The sequence below is a fragment of the Cricetulus griseus genome, chromosome 5 (assembly GCF_003668045.3).
Source record: "Cricetulus griseus strain 17A/GY chromosome 5, alternate assembly CriGri-PICRH-1.0, whole genome shotgun sequence".
NCBI lineage: Eukaryota > Metazoa > Chordata > Mammalia > Rodentia > Cricetidae > Cricetulus > Cricetulus griseus.
Window position 1 is genome coordinate 9672247 of NC_048598.1, and position 19916 is coordinate 9692162.

Genomic DNA, 19916 nt, shown 5'->3' on the forward strand with positions numbered 1-19916 from the left:
CATGTTGTCTGTAAAATCAAGTATTGAAATTGCAAGGCTATTAAAAAGGAAATTATGTTCCATTATGTTCCATTTGGAGTCACAGATGCCAAGTGAAAGATAACTAATTTCTTACTTTAGAGTGGCTGCCTTGGGGCAATCAAAGGACTTTTTTTTTTCTTTCTTTGTGACATTCCCACAAAGTCACAGTTTGGAAGCTGTCTGTCGTGTGGTGGGTACCTCCACGTCTGTACTTTGATGAATCTGTATGCAACAGTTGCCCCTTTACTTGGAGCTCATGCTACCCATGTTGAGTTCTCACCTCCATTTTCCAGTATTGCTGAGGACCTGTGCAGAACTCTCCACCAAATGTCACGTCCATAGGCGGCATCCTGTTCTTCTGGCCCATGTTTTCACTGCCACGTGGCTCTGTGATGCTCAGGCTGTTGAAAGTATTTCAAGTAGAGGCCAAATGATCTTGCTGAATTAATTTTGTCTGCAGCACTGAGTATAAAATCCAGGGTCTTGTGCATCTAGACCAGTGCTTACCACTGAGTCGCCCAGTTTTTGAAGTTCATCTGCCAGTTTCTGAGGTTGATCTGCCAGCTCTCTGGCTTCTAGCATACCTTGTATGTAATTCTGTTTTAACTTGTACAACCACCTTGGGCTATTTCCTGTCCCAGTGCTTGGTGCCAGTATAGCTTGGTTTATGTAGGAACTTGACTGGAAGTGTTCTGTTGGGAAGCAATCCCTCGGTATGGATAGAATGATTGTGGGAAGACCTCAGACAGTAAAACCTCCAGTGTTATTTAAAGTTACCTGTCTATCAAAGACAGGGCGGAGTCAGTTTCCTGCCCAGTCAATAGCATTTATTGGGAAAATATTCTGTCATGTGTGAAGTCTTACCTCTTCTTACGTCCTGAGTGTAATCTTTAATAACTGTTGTAGACCATATTTTCAATTCCTTTATGATGCTTCTTCAAAACTCAAGAGAATCTGGGAGTGGGGGAGAAAATCCCCAAACATGGAGCATTAAGGGAACTGGGCATATAACAAAATCTAGGCACCATATGAGACTTGGGGGGGAAAAAAAGAACTTAAAAGGTGGATATTACTTAGCATGCAACTAGGAGGGACCAGTGAGAGACGGAGCACAAGGAAATAAGTGTGAAAGAATGTCCAACATGCAAAGCTAACACAGGCAGGATGGCTGACGGGCTGTGGGCACATCAACCCGACTGTCAAGTAGAGAGATGGAGCAGACATTCCAGGAAGGGAGAAGAGATGACACAGGCCGGGGAGTCGAGCAGAACCGAGTGACTGGGGAATTCCAAACAGCCCAGCTATGCTGATCACAGAGAGTTTGTGGGGAACGGAAGAACAGCTCATGTCACTTAGATATGAGTTCTGGTATTGAGGGTGGAGGGTGGCAACTTTAAGAGTATACTGGGGTGACTCTTGGCCTGGCCCATTTTGGGGTGCACTGAGGCCATGAGAGCAAGTGCTGTTTATATTGGCAAAGAACTCTGCAGTCTCTCTGTGACCCTATATACACTGCAAGAGGCAGTCCTCTAGGTTTTTGTTTTTTATGCGTATGGATGCTTTGCCAGCATGTATGTATACCGTGTGTGTGTGTGTGTGTGTGTGTGTGTGTGTGTGTGTGTGTGTGCAGTCCCCAAGGAGGCCAGAAAAGGGTGTGGGATTCCTACAGGTTGTGAGCCACTGTGCGGGTGCTAGGAATCGAACCCAGGTAGTCCAGAAGAGCAGCCAATGCTCGTAACTACTGAGCCCTTTCCTGCTGAGTTCTTAATTTAATTTTGTGTTAATGTGCACATGCCTGTGGATACACACGCATGTGTGTGCACATATATGTGTATATATATATATGTGTGTGTGTGTGTGTGTGTGTGTGTGTGTATAGGTCAGAGGCCAGCATGAGGTATCTTCTATAGTTGCTTCTTTGGCTTATTTTTTTTGAGACAGAGTCTGACAGAACCTGGAGCTCATCAACTGATGAGCCTGGCTGGCCAGTGTGTCCGGGAGATCCTATCATCACGGCCCCAGCACGGGGAATGTGGGCGCTCAGGTCTTCACTTTTGCATGGGAAGCATTTTGCTGACTGAGGCATCTTCCAATCTCAGCATTAGAGGATTTTAATGTTAATGTACGATGCGTGTATGTGGTGTGTGAAGAGTGTGTGAGTGTGTGTGTGTGTGTGTGTATGTGTGTGTGTGTGTGTGTGTGTGTGTGTGTGTGTGTGTGTGTGTGTGTGTGTGTGTGTGTGTGTGTGTGTGTGTGTGTGTGTGTGTGTGTGTGTGTGTGTGTGTGTGTGTGTGTGTGTGTGTGTGTGTGTGTGTGTGTGTGTGTGTGTGTGTGTGTGTATGTGTGTGTGTGTGTGTGTGTGTGTGTGTGAGTGTGCATGTGTGAAGTGTGTGTGTGTGTGTGGTGTGTGAAGAGTGTGTGTGTGTGTGTGTGTGTGTGTGGTGTGAAGTGTGTGAAGGGTGTGTGTGTGTGGTATGTGGAAAGAGAGAGAGAGAGAGAGAGAGAGAGAGAGAGAGTCTGTGTGTCTGTGAAGGCCAGAGGGCATCCTCAGGTGTCACTCCTCCGGAGTTATCCACTTTGTTCCCCACACCTAGAGCTAGCCAGCCAGGTTAGGCTAGCCAGTCACCCCGGTGACTGGGATTTTAAGTGCTCACCACCATACCCCACCTTTTATGTGGGTTCTGGGAACTGAACTCCGTTTTCATGTTTGTAAGGCAAGCACTTTAACCCACTGAGTTACTTCCCTGGGTCAGCCTTATAGTTTTTTGTTTGTTTGTTTGGTGGTTTGAGACAGGGTTTCTTTGTGTAGCTTTGTCTGTCTTGGAACTTGTTCCAGGCTGTACATCAGGCTGGCTTCGATCTCACAGAGATCCAACTGCCTCTGCCTCCGAGTGCTGGGATAAAGGGGTGCGCCACCACGCCTGGCAGCCTTACAGTTTTTAAAGGGCAGGGTTTCTTTTCTCTTGAAACCTTTGTCCATTCCACAATTTGAGTGATGAATTTTGACACACAATGACAATATGACTTGCTAGCCACTGGAATGTAGCCAGGGCCCAGATTATTTATGAAAAGAAATGATGATTCTTTCTTAGTGGGCATTAGTCCTATTTTGTTTTGTTTTGTTCTTGTAAGCTGGGATCACTTTTTATCACCTGTCCACACTGTCCACACTGTCACTTATCTCGAGTGGTTAAATGAAAAGGTGTAAGTTTCTCGTTGAACCCGAAACAAAGTATGCTCTCAATAACTAATTATTGTCCAGCCATCTCTGTTAGACATTAGATATATTTTAAATTTTAATTAACTTACTGTGTGTGTGGCCAGTTGGGAGGGGCACGTGTGCCACAGTACATTAGTGGAGCTCAGAGGATAACTCTGGGGAGCCAGTTCTCTCTTTCTACCTTGGGGGGTTCTGGGAACAGAACTTAGGTTGCCTACCTTGTACCACAATACCCTTTACACACTGAGCCATCCTGCTGGCCTTGGACATTAGATACTTTTAATGCACTTGATATAATAAATCTGTATTTGTGAATTTACTCTTAATGCTGTCTACTCTGTCACACTGATTGATTCTTTGTTTACAAATGACTGTAATCTGTTCATGCTTGGTTGTATGCTTTTAACATGTTTCTGACTAAACTCTTTTAAAAGATTATGATGTCTACTGCTAGGAATCGTTAGGTGAAAAATGGCCTCTTTGAACAGTGTCTGTTGGGCATGTGCTACTCAGTAAATGTGTGCTGGGTCCCTCTCTCCACAGGATAAATAATTAATAGCTTCTAATCGAGGCCTTTGACTTTCCAGCATTTAAACCTCTTTATCCTCAATTTGAACTCATAGAGAAGGGCTGTGCAAAAGACATGTAATGGAAGCCACTTATATAAGTATACATTCCTCAGTAGCTACACTTGAAAACTCAAAACAGGGCCGAAATTAATTTTAATAATATATTTTGTTAGCTTAATATATAACAATATTTGCATTTTAATTGAAATCCATGTCCGTTTATGAGACATCTTACATCTTTTATTCTCCTACTCTTTAAAACATGTGCACTTGGTACTTATAGTGCAGCCTAACACAGTGCTGTTTTGTATGTGTGTACACATGTGTGTGTGAGAGAGAGAGACAGGGGAGAGAGTATGGTGTTGTGTATGTGTGTGTGTCTTATTCCTTTTGAAACAGTGTCTCTCAGTGACCTGGAGCTAAGCCAGGCTAAGCATATCCCCACCCCCCACCCCGCTGCTCCCATCCCCCACACAACAGGGGCTTACAGGCAGAGTGGCCATACCTGACTTTTTACATGATGCTTGGGATTTAAACTCAGGTCTTTGTGTTTGCCTATCAAGAACTCTTCTCTGCTGAGTCACCCCCCTCCCCAGACCTTAGGTGATACATCTTCAAATGAAATACTTGATCTGGTTTAGACTGCAGAAAGTTTGGAGCCGAAAAAAATAGATTCCAACAGTTATAGTCTTTCTAAATAACTGAAAAATGTTCAAATTGGTTTCTGAATTTAAGTTATTTATGATAAAAATCAATAAAAATTAAATGGACTTGCCAAGTGCTCAGGAGCCAAGGGTAGCTAGTGCCCATAGTACTGGCCATAGTACTGGCCGGTGTAGGCATTGAAAAGTTTCTTCCTTGGGGCTGATGGCCAACAGCACTCTTTAGCCACTGTCCATGTGAGTTTGGTGCCTGGTAGATCCTCGTTTCTTTTGTTTAGTCACAACTTCAGCTTTCTTCTGAACCGTTTAAAGCCCAGCACTGTACAGCAGAAGCTTCTAATCACAGGCCACATTTCGTTAATAGCCCGCAAGAGGATCGCTAAAACCCTAAAAATATTCCTTTTGCCATTTCCCTGTTGTCATAGCTATAAGAAGCTGTACATGACAATTTTGCTTGCGGGCATTTTCATGATTGAGGACTAAGGTTAAACAGTTTTGATCCTTTATGCCATTTGAGAGCAGAAGAGATCACACCGGGGCATATAAAACCAAGGTTTTTTTTTTCCTCCTATGAAAAGTGCATTTTCACTATATACTAAGCCCAGGCCTTCGGGTAGTACCATAAATTAAACGGCATTTTTAAAAGGTAGAGTTATTTCTCATCTATCTTATTAGATAGAATTATAGGTCTGAGTTATTTGAAAATGATTCTCTCTTAATGTAGTTCCATAGCTATGAAACCTGCTCAGGGGTTGTCTCTTAATATTATTAAACAATAATCGCTCAGTTTCAATATTTCAGCAAAGAATAGAAGATGCTGCTGAAAGAGTTTTCTGTATGGAAGCCACTGGGCCTGGATCCTGGGCTCTCCTTTGAGCTCTGTCTCTAATTAGCCTTATCCCTTACAGGGGTGAGCTCATAGGTCCTGTGACTGGTGCAAGATTGAACACTTCTCTACATAGACATTATCTTATTCTGTGTCTCACTAACCCGATGCAGCTATGATCATGAATAAGCCAATTCAGCAGAAGTTTGTAAAACATAAACAAATATGCCTGTCAGGGTCATCACAAGGACAAGGACACAGATAATAGGTAAATACCCTCCAGTCAGTGAAATCCAAGCTACAGATGGAAGAAACAATGCCCAACCCCTTGGGGCAGAGCACCATCTCAGATATAGTTGTAACGTAAGGGACTTCCGTGTTAGCAGTGTTCAGTGTGGCTGCTGTGTGAGCAGCCTTCAACTGATCAGATCAGAAAAGCACAAACTCATGCCTCAGTATACCTCGGTGAAGTTAGATTTCTGAAGTGTGACATTCCCAGGAACACAGCATAGTTCAAGCCCTGGCCTTTCGATTAGTTCCAAAGCCTGGGTGCTACTTGAGTAGTAGAGACCACCAAAAAGGTCTTGTGGATTATTCATTTGCTTTGTGGAATTGAGAAATGTTTACATCATAGGATGCTAGAGAAATAAATACGCAGCTGGTGTTATGGAAGTGACTACACACCGAGTGAGAATATATATATATATATATATATAATATATATATATATATATATATGCACTCCAGATATGTGTTTGCTATTTTTAGGCCCATGTTTTAAGGGTCAAGTGTTAAGGTTTCAGAAACAACTTTTAATGAGTCAGGATAAAAACCATCTGGTGCAGGAATTCTTCCTTCAAATGGAGGCATTCGAGAAAGAAAGAATTTCCCATTGTCCCAAGATTCCAGTTCGAGGTTGAAGAAAGCCGTTCAACAAAATCCATCAATCGTGTCCCATCTAACTCTCCTCTTATCTTCATGACCATCCACGAAGGAATGTGTGTGGAAGGGTTATTACTGGAAAGAAAAGGAATAGCGAGACGGCCAGGCTTTTATGCCAGACGCTAGGTGTGCAGAACATCAGAATAAGGGCAGGAACACACCGCATCGGAGAAAGTACGACACACTCGATGTGCACAGGACCAGAGAGAGGCAGGTGGATGGCAGGGCGAGGAGGGGGGAGTCCGGGGCCACAATCAGAGACAGCCTGCTACTCTCCCCGAATAAACTGGCCCAAGTGACACTTCCTTGTATCCCAGGAAGTGACGATGTAGACACCGTGATTCCCAAGGCTCGCCCACTCCAGGGATGCTGTGGGGTGCGGGGAGCCCCCTTCTTCCACGCGCTTTCTGGGCCGGCTCCTTACAGGAGGCTTTTGTGTCTTTTCCCCGGTCCTGACCCTGAACCGGCACCGACCTCGGGGCAGAAGGGGGGCTGAAAGAAGCCTCAAGGGACGCTAGGGACCAAAGGGGCGACAATTTCGGGATGATACCCAGTGCCCCTCCAGTGACACACACGAAACGCATTGTAAAGAAGCGGGCTGGGTGGCGAGGGGGGATTGTGACTTATTCGCACCCACACGCCGTGCCCCCGGCGCAGGTTTCCAAGCCACACAAGAGTCAAAACCAAGTCTGGAGCCGGCGGAGCTTCCGCGGGGACAGCCCGATGGGCGGGTGGGGCGAGTCCCTCCTGAAAGCCGGCCGGGCTGGGCTGGCGGAGGCGGCCCCGCATCCCTAATGAGGGAATGAATGGAGAGGGCTCTCGGCTGGCGCCCGCCCCCCCGCCGGCGGCCGCCAACAGCCTCTGGTGCCGCGCCGGCCGCTCGCGCGCGCCGGCGCGCCGGCGGCGCGCGGGCGGGGGCGGCGGCGGGCGGCCGGCGCGGCGGCGGCGGCGGCGCGGCGGCGGGGCGCTCACCTGAGGCGGCGCGCGGGGGGCGCTGTCAGGGCCGCGCTCGCCGGCGCCGCACTGAGGCAGCTCCGGGGCGCTCGCCCGCTCTCTAGCCGGGCCGCGCCGGGCCCGTCGCGCCCGCCGGCGTCCCCGCAGCCCGGCCCCGCGTCCTCGCCACGCCTTCCCGCCCGCGGCCTGCGGGAGCCGCGCGCTCCCCGGTGCGGCCTGCTCGCTCTCTCGCTCGCTCCCTCGCTCATCCCGCCGCGTCCGCCGCGCCCGCTCGCCGGCCTCGCCGAAGCCCTCCGCGGCCCGCGACCCGCCGGACCCCCCGGCACGACCCCGCCGCCCGCGCAAGATGTCGGCGCGGACGCCATTGCCCACGGTGAACGAGCGGGACACCGAGAACGTGAGTCCCCGGAGCCTCCAGCGCGGCCACCTGGACGAGCCCGGCCTGACCCCTACCCCGTCCTTCCCTCCCCACGCGGGGAGGCCGGGGCCGCCCTCTGCTCAGGGTGGTCCTGCCCGGGGAGTGGGCAGAGGATGGAGGGCAGGGGGTGGGCTTCCAGGGTGGCTTGGTGACGACCCCAGCGTTCTGGGCTCCCCCACACCCGAGTGAATGGATGCCTGGCGACAGCCCACGAGCCGGCCGACCCTCTTACACCGCGGCCGTCCTGGGATCTTTCAGCCCTTTGCTTTTTGAGGTCTTTGAGTCCTTTGCAAACATACACCCCACCACCACCACCACCACCACCACACCCCACCCGCACTGCCCCATGACTTTGCTTTTTGTAAAATCAGGTCCACATGGGGGGGGGGGGCATGGACACCTTAGGGATAAAGAAGGCGATGAAGTAAGGAGAGAGAGAGAGAGAGAGAGAGAGAGAGAGAGAGAGAGAGAGAGAGAGAGTGTGTGTGTGTGTGTGTGTGTATGTGTGTGCGTGTGCGTGTCTTTATATCACTGTGATACTCTCAGTAGTGATGACTGGAGGAATTTCACTCGCAGCTTCTGTAGCCCCAGGGTGAGAGAGAAAATGTTTTAAAGCCCCACGAAGCCGACCTGCTTCTGGTCCTCAAGTCCCACTGTTCATGACTCAGGGACAGGTTTTAAGTACCCCTCCTCCTTGGAGTGTCACCAGGTACACCAGGGAGGATTTTTTTTTCCTGTGTCTGATCAATTTGCCCTCAGGGGTTTGTTGCTGTTGTTGTTTAATTTTTAAAAATCAAGGTTGAGATGTTCTTGGTATTGAACTCTTAAAAACTAAGAGAACGAGGCCAGTTGTATTTTCACCTTCTGAAAAGTACAATCGTCTGTGTTCACGTGTGAGAAAGTGAAAAGGTGTCTCTCTGTCACTGTTGCAAAGTCCCCCCTCCACCCCTCCCCCCAGGCTCCAGAGGGTCTGGTCTGATTGCCCAACAAGTTTTAAGGAGCTAGGGGGTTCTAGGTTTTGGTTGGCTGCCCAGAGCTGCCTGGTTGTCTACTGACCTCATCCGTTCTCCAGAGCTTACTGTACTAGTGCCTTCATGGGGAGGTAAAGTAAAAACCCTGAAGGGCTCTGGTGTTCTGAGACAAAAGATGGCAGAGGACAGACAGGGTAGCTCACTTTTTGAAATGTTGAAGGAGAGACATAAACACGGTGTTTCATCGAGAGATTCGGGGATCACAGAAATTTACTATAATTAATTGAAGGGGAAAGAATGAATTCTACCAAGACCGTTGTTAGAAGAGCTAGGGAGATGTTGGGTATGCTTTGTCCTCTCCTGTGTCATACATTTAAAGCCGTAAAGACACCGAGACTGTCACCACTGAGACTGTCACCATCATACATTACAGCTTAATTTGCATCATAACTGTTGTTTTAGAACTGGGATTGCTGCATAATTTTCATTGGTAGGTTGAAGAAAAAAGGTAAAGAATTCAGTGCAATAGATTTTTAAAGCCCAAGAATTAATTTCAAATAACCCTGCGATTCATGAGTGAGGATGAGAAGCCAGACAGATGATGACCTTTGTTTTTGTTCGTGATTTCTGTGTGTGTGTGTGTGTGTTAGCCTAGGAGTGGCAAAGCATCTTGTTTCATTTTTTGTCTTGGGTTTTTGACCACCACACCTCTTTTCAGGCTGGTAGGATAGCGTGGCTTTATACAGACATGAGATGGCATTGTAGAAACACCCAGCAAGGAACTGTACTGCACACGGCTTCACATGTAAGAACAAAAGAGCAGCAAGGGTACTTCAGAGCTAAGCAGTGTTAGCGTGATGAGTTTTGTTGTGCCTTCTGTTGTACATTTGGGGAGTTCGTGTGCCTTGTTTCTGATGTGTTCTTTCAGAGACTCTGCACGGTCTTGTTTCTACCCGGGAATGTAGCTGTCTCTCCATTTAGCTTACTTTATGTACATCCTAATTATCTCCCGATTGCAGTGGAAAATATCTACTCTGCTATGGCTGTTAATTAATCAATGAGTCTGCACTTAACTGTGTTTTGAGCTGAAAGGGAATGCAGAAGAGCCTAAGACAGCCCCCCCCACACACTAAGAGCTGAGGGAAGAGATAAATGCATTCCCAAATACTGTACAGTAGAGGACTCTGTAGCTAGGTCTAAATTGGCTTATAAGTCTTCCAGGTGTTTATCAAAGAGGCCACCACTGGAGGCTGTTAAATGACCACTGAAGTCATAAATGGCACTATCCATGTTCCTTACCTCCTAGGTCTATGGAGTATTTAAGACCATAGCCAAGACCCTTAGAAATGAAAATAAACAAATACAGTAATTTTAAAAAAACAGTATTATATTGAAGGTAACATTTCTTTTTTTATTTTTTTAAGTGTGCATTGGTGTTTTGCCTGCATGTATGTCTGTGTGAGTGTCCAGTCTCCTGGAACTGGAGTTCTAGATAGCAGGGACTACCGTGTGGCTGCTGGAATGGGCCATCTCTCCAGCCCCCATAAACATTTACTTACACACGCACACACACACACACACACACACACACACACACACCTACCTTGCATATGACATATTTTATGTCCTTGGGAATATACAATATCTAATCTTTTCCCATGTCATGGATGCATGTTAAGTTTTAAATTCCAGAAAGGGGATTGTGACCCTGGTGTCTAACCTCCTTCCGTGTGCGGGAGAGAAGGAATTGCTCTTGGTGAACGTTCAGTGTGCTCTGGGAGCAGTTTTCTTAGATGGTGGTTTGTGTGCACTTTGGTGATAGGCTTCACCTGGCTAAAATATAACAGGAAACAGTGATCCTTTGAAGGCAGTAAACACTTCAGTAGGTGAGGTAGAAAAGATACGTTACAAAGTATAGAGTTGCAAAATGTGTTTGATTTTTAAGTTGTAAAGAGCAAGTCTAGGAAGATAGAAACATGTTTGAAAAACTTGTTTATCTTTTCTTCTTTTTTTTTTCCTGTCAGGTCATTCTTGAATAATTCCAGTATGGATTTAGGAATTGTATTAAAATGTATTAATAAATATGTTTCTCTAAGTGTTTTGGAAAATGCAATGCCCGGGCTGGTTTTCTGTGTTGAAAACGATGCTGTGTCCTTATTAGAGATGAGTGTAAAGAAAGTCAGTGTGATTATTTCTTGGGATCCCTTAAAATTACAAGTTTAGGTAGGTTCAAAAGCTTTGACTAAATCTTTTGCGGCTGTGTCTTTCCATAGACTAGACCTTTAAGTGGCAACTGTAATGAGCCCCTACAGTAACTCAGGTGGCCAGCAGCAGCAGCAGGCTGCTCAGAGGCTACCATTATGTACAGACAAGTGGACTGCGCACATTACACTACCCGTGGCTCTGCTCAGGGCTCCCTGCGTGAGTCCAGTACCTGTCCTGTCTCAGTGTACTTGCTGCCTCGCTTGTCTCCTCTGTGTTGTCCTTGCCTGGCTCAGTGACTAATGTATATAAGAGATCAGTGCTGTGACATTCCCTTTTGGATCAGTTTGTTTATTATCAAACAAAGGGTAGACATCACAATACACTGCCCAGCTAAAGGCCTCAGATGGTCAAATGACCTGCCCAAGGTCATAATAGGTTCTGACCTCTTACTCTGTTGCTCTACTCTGGCTATTGCTTCTGGGGGGTGGTTTGTTTAGTTTCGACTTAGAGATTTAAAAAGAACACACATGTCCCATATGGGAGGAAGAACAGGGTATGCTTTTCTTAACTACTTCTGGTCCTTTACTACTTAGTTGCCTGCAGTGTCCTGCCCTGCCCCCTTATCACACACTTATAAATCCTTTGTGGCTTGGCTTGCAGCTTTCGGCAGGACTCCCGAGATTACTGCAGCCGCCCTTGCTCACTTTTGTAGCTACCACTGGTGAATTGTGTGAAGCCCAGGCTCATGATCTCCAGAGTGGGCATCCAGACAGACTTTTGACTGTCATTTCTCTATCTTGATGCTATTATTCAATCTTGTTTTGTTGCCCTCCCCCTTTTTGAATGTTGTAGGCAGGTACCATGACATGAATGTAGAGGTCAGAGGATAACTTTGAGGAGTCTGTTCTCTCCTCCCACTGTGAATTGCAAGGATTAGACTGTCATTTTCAGTGGCAAGTGCTGTTACAGCCCCCTAGCCTTCTCATTAGCCTTCTGTGTTTTCTGAAAGCCTACAATGTGCACAGTTAGCTATTTTGCTTGATTTTTCAAATAACAGCCCTCATTACCGGTGTGTATCTGAGGCTTTCCATTGGAGCTGGTGTTCTTTCTTATGATGAACATCCTTGGAGGTTCTTTTGGTGAACCCGGACATGGTGGCATAAGCTTGTAAACTCAGCACTCAGGAGGCTGAGGCAGGAGGATCCCAAGTTTGAGAGTAAGACCCTGTCTCAAAAGGAGAAAGTTGTTTTGGTTCATGATAGCCATTTGTAATTGTGGTGTTTTGTTTATGGAGACAGGGTCTCACTATGTAGCCCCGGCGATCACTCACAGAGATCACCTGCTTCTGTCCTGAGTGCTGGCATTTAATGTGTGAGCCACTATTCCTGGCTTGTAAATTTTTTAAAATCTGAAAATAGTTTGCCTTTATTATTGGAAGACAGCTTTGCTCAGTCTGTAACTCTAGATGTTGGTTTAATTTCTTTAAGGGGTCAGAAAATTGTATCCCAATGTCTATTGATCACACTGTTTCTGGTAGAAGTTGTCTGATAACTGGCAGGCTGTCATCTTTTCTTTTTTAATTAAAATATAATTAGATCATTTCTCCCTTCCCTTTTCTTCCTCCCCATGCACGCATCCCCTCAAATTCATGGAATCCTTTTGATTATTGTTCTATACACATACATACATATGCATGTTGTTACATGCATACATGAATGTGTGTGTGTGTGTGTGTGTGTGTGTGTGTGCCCATATATAAATACAACATGCTTTGTCCATTTTGTGTTACTTATGTGTGTATGATTTCAGGACTGGCCTCTTGGTACTGAATGCCAATGGGGGGACTCTTCCCTGGGGAAGACTATTTCTTTCTCTCTCAGCAGTCCTTATTTGCCTTAGTCATTTGTTTGGGGTTAGGGCCCTGTGAGATTTCTCCCTGCTATATTGGCATGTCTATTGGTGTCTGTCTCTTTATGGTTCTCTTTTGGTGTTGGAGTTTTACTGTAGTATATTTAGGTGTAGGTTTATTTTCATCCTGTTTGCATGTTTTCATAACTTCTGGGTGCCTCTCAACTATTATTTTTTTTCAATCTTTTCTTCGGGTACATCTATGTCTTCCTTTCTTACACTCACATTGGCTCCCCAGATGCTTTACCTTGTAGATGGAGTTTCTTTCCCAGCTGGTCCCACAGCTGTGTAGCCCCAAATGAACACACAGAGGCACCTATTAATTATAAACTGTTTGGCTGATGGCTCAGGCTTCTTACTGGCTAGTTCTCTTTTAATTATTAACCCATAACTATTAATCTATGTATTTCTACATGGCCTTATCTTGCTGGAGAAGGCTCCAACATGTTACTCCTTTAGTGGCTACATGACATCTCTCAGGGGCCTCTCTCTGCATCCTCTCCCCAGCCTTCTCCTCATCTGGTAGCCCCACCTATACTTCCTGCCTGGCTGCTGGCCAATCAGAGTTTTATTCACCAACCAATAAGAGAAACATATATACAGAAGGGCATCCCCCATCATTATCATCTTCATTTTTCTTGCTAGTTCATTGTTTCTAAATGATGGGCTGTATATTTGTTAAGTTCTGCCTTTGTAGATTCCTAACTTTGATCAGTTTAGAAATGTGTCCACCATGATTTCTCTGTGCCTTGGCTTAGCTCTGTTCTCTCTTGTGTCTCTGGTCTCTGTCAGCTCTGATGAACTTTCATTCTGTCTGCCCTCCATATGTCTTAACCCCAATTCATGCTTTTTTTTTCTACCTCCTTGCTTCTTTGTAGTACAATCTGTAGTGCAATCTGTAGTGCAGTTACTCTGTGTAATGTTTAGATAAGTCTGTTTTCAATTGTATTTAAATGGCTCCCAACCCATCTGTTGATTTCTTTTAATTGTGTTTTAAAACACCTTTCAGGAGAGAGATCTGCTTTTGTGAATCTTTAGGTTTGTAGTATAGTATCATTACTGTAAACAGTGTTAGCCAAATAGCTTGTAATTTTATGTTGCAGGACTGAAACTTTGCACCTACCGGATAGTGACTCTCTCTTCTTTCTTTCCTCCAGCTCCTGGCAAATACTAACATTGCTTTGATGGTTTTAATTACTTTACTCATAAAAATATAGTCATGTAGTATTTATCTTTTTGTGGTTGGTGTATTTCATTTTCCACAGTGTCCATAAGGTTCATCTGTGTTTCAGTATATGACAAAATGTCTTTCTTTTTATGAATGAATAATATTCTGTTGTGAGTATATAGTGTATTTTATTTATTCAGTCATCTATTGATGGATATGTATTTTGTTTCTTCTAGCATAAATGTTTCAAAAAACATTGAAATGAAATATCTCTTGGAGATTCTGATTCCCGTTCTTTTGCATAAGTACTAAGACGTGGAGTGGATTGGTTACAAGTTGTATTCTTAATTTGCAAAGGAACTTCCATGTTGTTTTTCATAGATACTCTTAACTTTTTATATCTTCAACAACGGTGCACAAGTTCTGTTTTCTCTATCCTTCAGCTCAGAATTCTGGCAACTCTTGTTATTTTGGTTTTGATGATCACAGTCCTGGGTAGGGATGTATGTAGCTCAGTGGCCCTTGCTTAGCATGTGCAGGGCCCTGGGTTCAGTTCTCAGAACTATAGACAAAACACTGCTTGATAACAGCCACCCTAACAGGTGGTACTTTGTTGTGGTTTTGATGATTTGTTTTTTCATGATTAACAATGTTGAGCTTATTTTCTTATTTTCTTTGGCGATTTGTTTGTAGCATTTAGGAAAATGTCTATTCAAGTCTTGTGCATATTCTAAAATCAGGTTGTTTACCTGTTTGCTATTGAGTGTTAGGAGTTCCTGACATATTTTGGATACTAACTCTACATGAGCGACATGGCTTGTAGATATTTTCTCCCATTTTTTTTCAAATTATATATGTATATGTATATGTATATATTTATATTTATATAAAAAGGCCAGTAATGGCAGTATGTTATGCATCAATAGCAGCAACAGCTTTTCCAGGTTCTGCAGTCATTTGAACAAAACTGTAGAGACATCCAGCACTATCCATTTAAAAAAAAAAAAGTAAAAATCAAAATCCCAGAAAAACAGCACAGTTCTGTTACTCTTGTGGTACCTGGCACCATTTTTTTTTTTTTTAAATTAGCTTCTCAATCATCATCTGGAAGGAAACCATTCTGAGCAACATCATTAAAAACAGTTCTGATAAAGCACGGTCACTACTATGGATCATAAAGCAGGTCCACATAGGAGTGAGTACATGTCATGTTTGTCCTTTTATGATTGAGTTACCTCGATCAGAATGGTTTCTTCAAGTTATTTTCTCCCATTTTGTAGGTCCTCTTTCCTCTGTTTTCCCTGTAGTCTTTGCTCTAGTTTTCATAATCTACTTTTACTTTGAAATCCAGGAAATCATTGCCAAGACTTACATCATAAAGCTTTTTTTCTGACATTTTCTTCTAGGAGTTCTGTAGTTCAAGCGTTAGGGTTAAACCTGGAATCTGTTTTGAGCCTGTGTTACAGGATGAGTGTCTAGTTCCACTCTGTCCTTGTTGATTGTTTAGGGCATCCAGAGGCTTTGTGGCCCTTTATGAATCATAGGATGCTGTCTTAATCAGGTTTCTATTGCTGTGAAGAGACACCTTGACCACAGCAACTACATAAAAGAAAGACATTTAATTGGGAGAAGACATCTAATTGGGGTGGCTGACATTTTCAGAGGTTTAGTCCATTTTCATCGTGGTGCAATGTGTTGGCATGCAGGCAGACATGGTGCTAGCAAGAGCTGAGAGTCCTTACATCTTGAGTCACAGGCAGCAGGAAGTGGTCTGTCTCATGGGTGTGGTTTGAGCATATCTGAGACCTCAAAACCTGCCTCCACAGTGACATACTCCTTCGAAAAGACCATACCTACTCCAATAAGGTCACATCTCTTAATAGTGCCACTCCCTATGAGACTATATGGGGGCCAATTACATTCAGACTGCCACAGATGTTTTCTATTTCTACAAAAACATGCGGCTGAATTTTGATAGGGATTATAATAAATCTATAGATTGTTTAGGTAGTATGGACATTTTGACTGTTGATTTTTCTAATCTATGAACATGGTTGTCTTTCCATTTTTTTTTTAATTTCTTTTGGTAATATTTTACTTTTTTGATTAAGTTTATTCCAAAATAGTTTGTTCTTTTTGGTATTTTAAAATTTGGCCTGTTTTCTGATTTTTTTTCCAGATAGTTCCTTGTTAGTGATAGATACACACCTGAGTGTGTGTGTGTGTGTGTGTGTCGGGGGGTGATTTTTGACCTGAAACGTTTTTGCAATTGTATGTTAAGTTTAACAGGTTTTTGTGGGACATATGTGGGGGTTGCATTTAAGATTGTCTCATCTACGCAGAGAGATATTTTTACTCCTTCCTTCCTAATTTGAATACCTTTTCATTTTCTTGATATTATGAATTGTTTGGGCTAAGAGTTCCAGAACTATGTTGAATAGAAGTGGTGAAGGTGGTCATTTGCCCTTGTTTCTGATCCTAGAGGAAGTCTTCGTTTGTTGTGTCCTACCATTGACTGCTGCATGCGCTACGGGCTTCTCACAAGTGATCTGTAGTACATTGAGATAATTCTCTGTCATCCATTCATTGGGTGTTGCACTGGATCTCGCCTAACGCAAATACCTACATATAAAATCTGTATCTACAGGAATTATTATAGCATTTTAATTGTTTTTGTGTTGATAAGTTGTGTACCACACTGATTTTATATATTGAAACATTTTTGTATGTCAGTTGTGAACTATGGTATAAGACATTTAACATGCTATGGACTTGGATTTGCTCGTTTTCCATTGCTTGTCTTGAGAACTTCTGTGCCTGTTTATAGTCACTAGGTGTGCTGGTCCTTGGCTTTCTTTTTTTTTTTTTTTTTCTTAAATACTTTCCTAGTCTTTGGTATCAGTGTAATGTTGGATTTGCAAATTAGTTGGATAGTATTTTCTCCTCTTCAGTTTTTTTGGAGAGCTTGGAAAGATGGGTGTCAATCTTCTTTAAACGTTTGCTGACTTCATCAGTGAAATCATCTGCTCTCAACCTTTCTTTATTGGAAGGTTTCTGATCACTGAATTAGAGTTCTCCAGAGGAATATATTTAATTCCAGCAAGTTGTTTGCTTTCCAGTCCTTCTGTTCTTTACTTCTGGTTTCACACCATTAGAGTTGGAAAAAAATACATGGTATGATATTAACCTTAAATTTGTGCTTTGTTTTTATTTTATGTGTGTGTGTGTGTGTGTGTGCTTGCATCTCTCTCTCTCTCTCTCTCTCTCTCTCTCTCTCTCTCTCTCTCTGTGTGTGTGTGTGTGTGTGTGTGTGTGTGTGTGTGTGTGTGTGTGTGTGATGTTACCCATCATGGAGAATGTTCTGTGTGTAATTGAGAAGAATGTATACGGTACTGCTGTTGGCATATGTTTTGTTGGGTTTTTGAAACAGTGTCTCACCCTGTAGCCCAGGCTGTTCTCAAACTTGCATTCCTCCCAAGTGTTAGGATTATAGCTTTTTCTGTGTCCATTTGGTCTGTGATGTTGTTCAAGTCCTCGTTTCTGTATTGGTCTTCTGTCTGGATGTTGCATCCATTACTGCATGTAGAGTAGTAAAATCTGTTACTGTTGTGTTGCTGTCTACTTTTGCCTCTGGCTCACTGTCAATATTTGTTTTATACATTTATGTCTTCTGATGTTGAGCACATATATTTATGTAATTGTTACATCTTCTTTATTTGATTGTTCTGTTATTATGTGATGTCCTTCCTTGTCTTCTATGGCAGTTTTTAAAATTCTGTTTTATCTGGTATAAATATGGAAATCCCTGCTCTCTTTCAGTCACTGCTTGAATGCAATCGTTTTCTGTCCTCTGACTTTCGGCCTTAAAGTAAAGTAAAAGTAAAGCTGGACTCATGTCGACAGCATCTAGCTGGATCTTTGTCTTTATTGAAGTGTTTGATCCTTTGCATAATGTAATAAAGACGGGTATTACGATAAATTTTTCTGCCAAAAGCCGCCAGAGCCCCACCGCCACGTGTGAGCTTTACGCCAGCTGCCCACATGAGTCAGGGCCCAAATGAATACACAGAAACTTGTATTAGGTACAGTGCTGCTTGGCCAATGACTAGGATTCTCATCTGTTAGCTCAGTCTTAATTATCATAAATCTATATATTTTATAAAACTTATCTTATTGGACGCCTTATTGGCATCCCTTCTTGCCGGTGGAGCACATTGTGCCGCTGGAGCAGGAGCAGAGGGGAAAAGAGGGATGCTTCCTGTTTTTCCTTCTTTAAATATGAGTCTCCTTGCTATGTCACTTCCTGCCTGGATCACCACTTCTCTACTACATTTCCCAGAATCCTCTTTGACTCCTAGTCCCGTCTAACTTGCTGTCTCATTGGCCAAACAGTATTTTATTCAACAATCAATAAGATAAACATACACAGAAGTACTTTCCCCATCATCTACTCTTTTCTGTCTAAATAAAAAGAAGAGTAACTTATCTTTTATAATAACTGAAGAAACCTATAACCATAACTATCTGTCTTCAACTCTATCAAAGACCACAGAAGGATAATAGACATCTCGCTACCTGGACAGTCACCCAAAGTTCCTCTGTAACGTTGGGGCATCCATCTTCAGCCTATAGGCCACAGTGTGTCTAGCACACTTCTCCATTTTAACAGGAATCCTTCAGTACTGTCTTGTTTTGTAAGTTCAGCAGTCACTTTCTTGTGGGTCCTGCATGTCCAGTTTATACAGCAACAAACAGTCCAGGCAAGAGCAGTTTCTTGCCCAAATGGCTAATCTTGCCATGTAGAAAGCAAACTCCATAACGAGTTTCTTCGATGCCCATCCTCCTTTCTGAGGTAATTGGTGTGCCAGGAGCAGTTGTGTCTCACTGCCAAGAAAAACCCTAAACCATTTAAATGCCATATTTCTGTAGGTCTTTGAAAGGTTTGAAGAATACCTATCCATTTCAAATACATCTCTGTATATCTAGAAAACCTAACTAACCTAATTATAAGTTCTGACTATTATAGGTAAAAGATCTGTATAAACACAATACCTAAACAAGAGGAGACATATACCTATCACAAAATTGACCTTAAAGTTGTACCAATAAATGAAAATCTATTCAAAGTATTCATTCCTATATCCTATTCCCCTTTTTTTCTTTAAAAAATTGACTATGCTCATTATCATTTATGACTAACCCTATTTAAATGAAAACAAACATTTATAAACAATATTTGGGGATTTGGGCATCGTTCCTTCTATACTGCTTCCTGCTGATTCGGGGCGATGTTCATATACCATGGGGATCATGATAAAACATAGAAACCTGACCAAGTCCTTGTTTTTGTAGTCTGTAAGGCTGTATCATCTCAGCTTCAGGGGGTCTTGCTTGATCAAACCGTATTAGTCTGGAAGGAATCAACAGCTTTTGATTTTCTGTGGAAATACAAGTAAAATCTTTACTTCTAAGTAGCCTGTCCTTAGACTTAAATTTTGAAGTCAAAGCATTTTTAAAATGTATAAGTTGGATTAATTTAGCAGCATTTATAATCAAATGTATTTTAGCAGCAGTAAATCTTTCCTCGGCAATCAAACAATTTAAAGACAACAGTATGGCATTTAGTATCCAGATTCTCTGTGTATTTTTCATCTCTAGGTGGCTTTTTTACTATTCTACTTTTACTTCCTTTTGTTTCTCTTTTTCTGAGGCAGGGTTTCTCTGTGGAAATCCGCCTGCCTCTGCTTCCTTTAGCAAATCCTACCGGCGTTGGCCACCACAATCGGCTACTCTATTTCCTCCTGTTACTTTTTCTCTCACAAGCCTACATATATTTTTAAATGTAGTGTAAACCTTTAGAGGTTTTTCTTTATCTGGATCTGTCTTTATCATCTCAGAGGTGCTGAGTACAATGCCCAAGAGCGCCAGGAAGTCGAGAGCATATGGAAGCTGCTCCCATGCCTCTCAGCAGCCTGACAGGGCAGGCTGTGGTGGCAGGTTTCCCTCTTCCTCTGGGAACCTTGGGGCATGGAGTCATCCGGCTCACCGACAC

At 43.4% G+C, this 19916-nt stretch overlaps 1 protein-coding gene across 1 annotated transcript in view; it reads left to right on the forward strand.

Moving 5' to 3' along the window:
• Positions 1-7440: 7440 nt before the first annotated feature.
• Positions 7441-19916, forward strand: part of Mark1 (microtubule affinity regulating kinase 1) — a 96979-nt gene continuing 84503 nt past the window's right edge. The window contains exon 1 of the mRNA XM_027418753.2: positions 7441-7591. Within this exon, the coding sequence (XP_027274554.1) occupies positions 7541-7591 (51 nt within the window). The 5' untranslated portion in view covers positions 7441-7540. The remainder of the gene's footprint in view (positions 7592-19916) is intronic.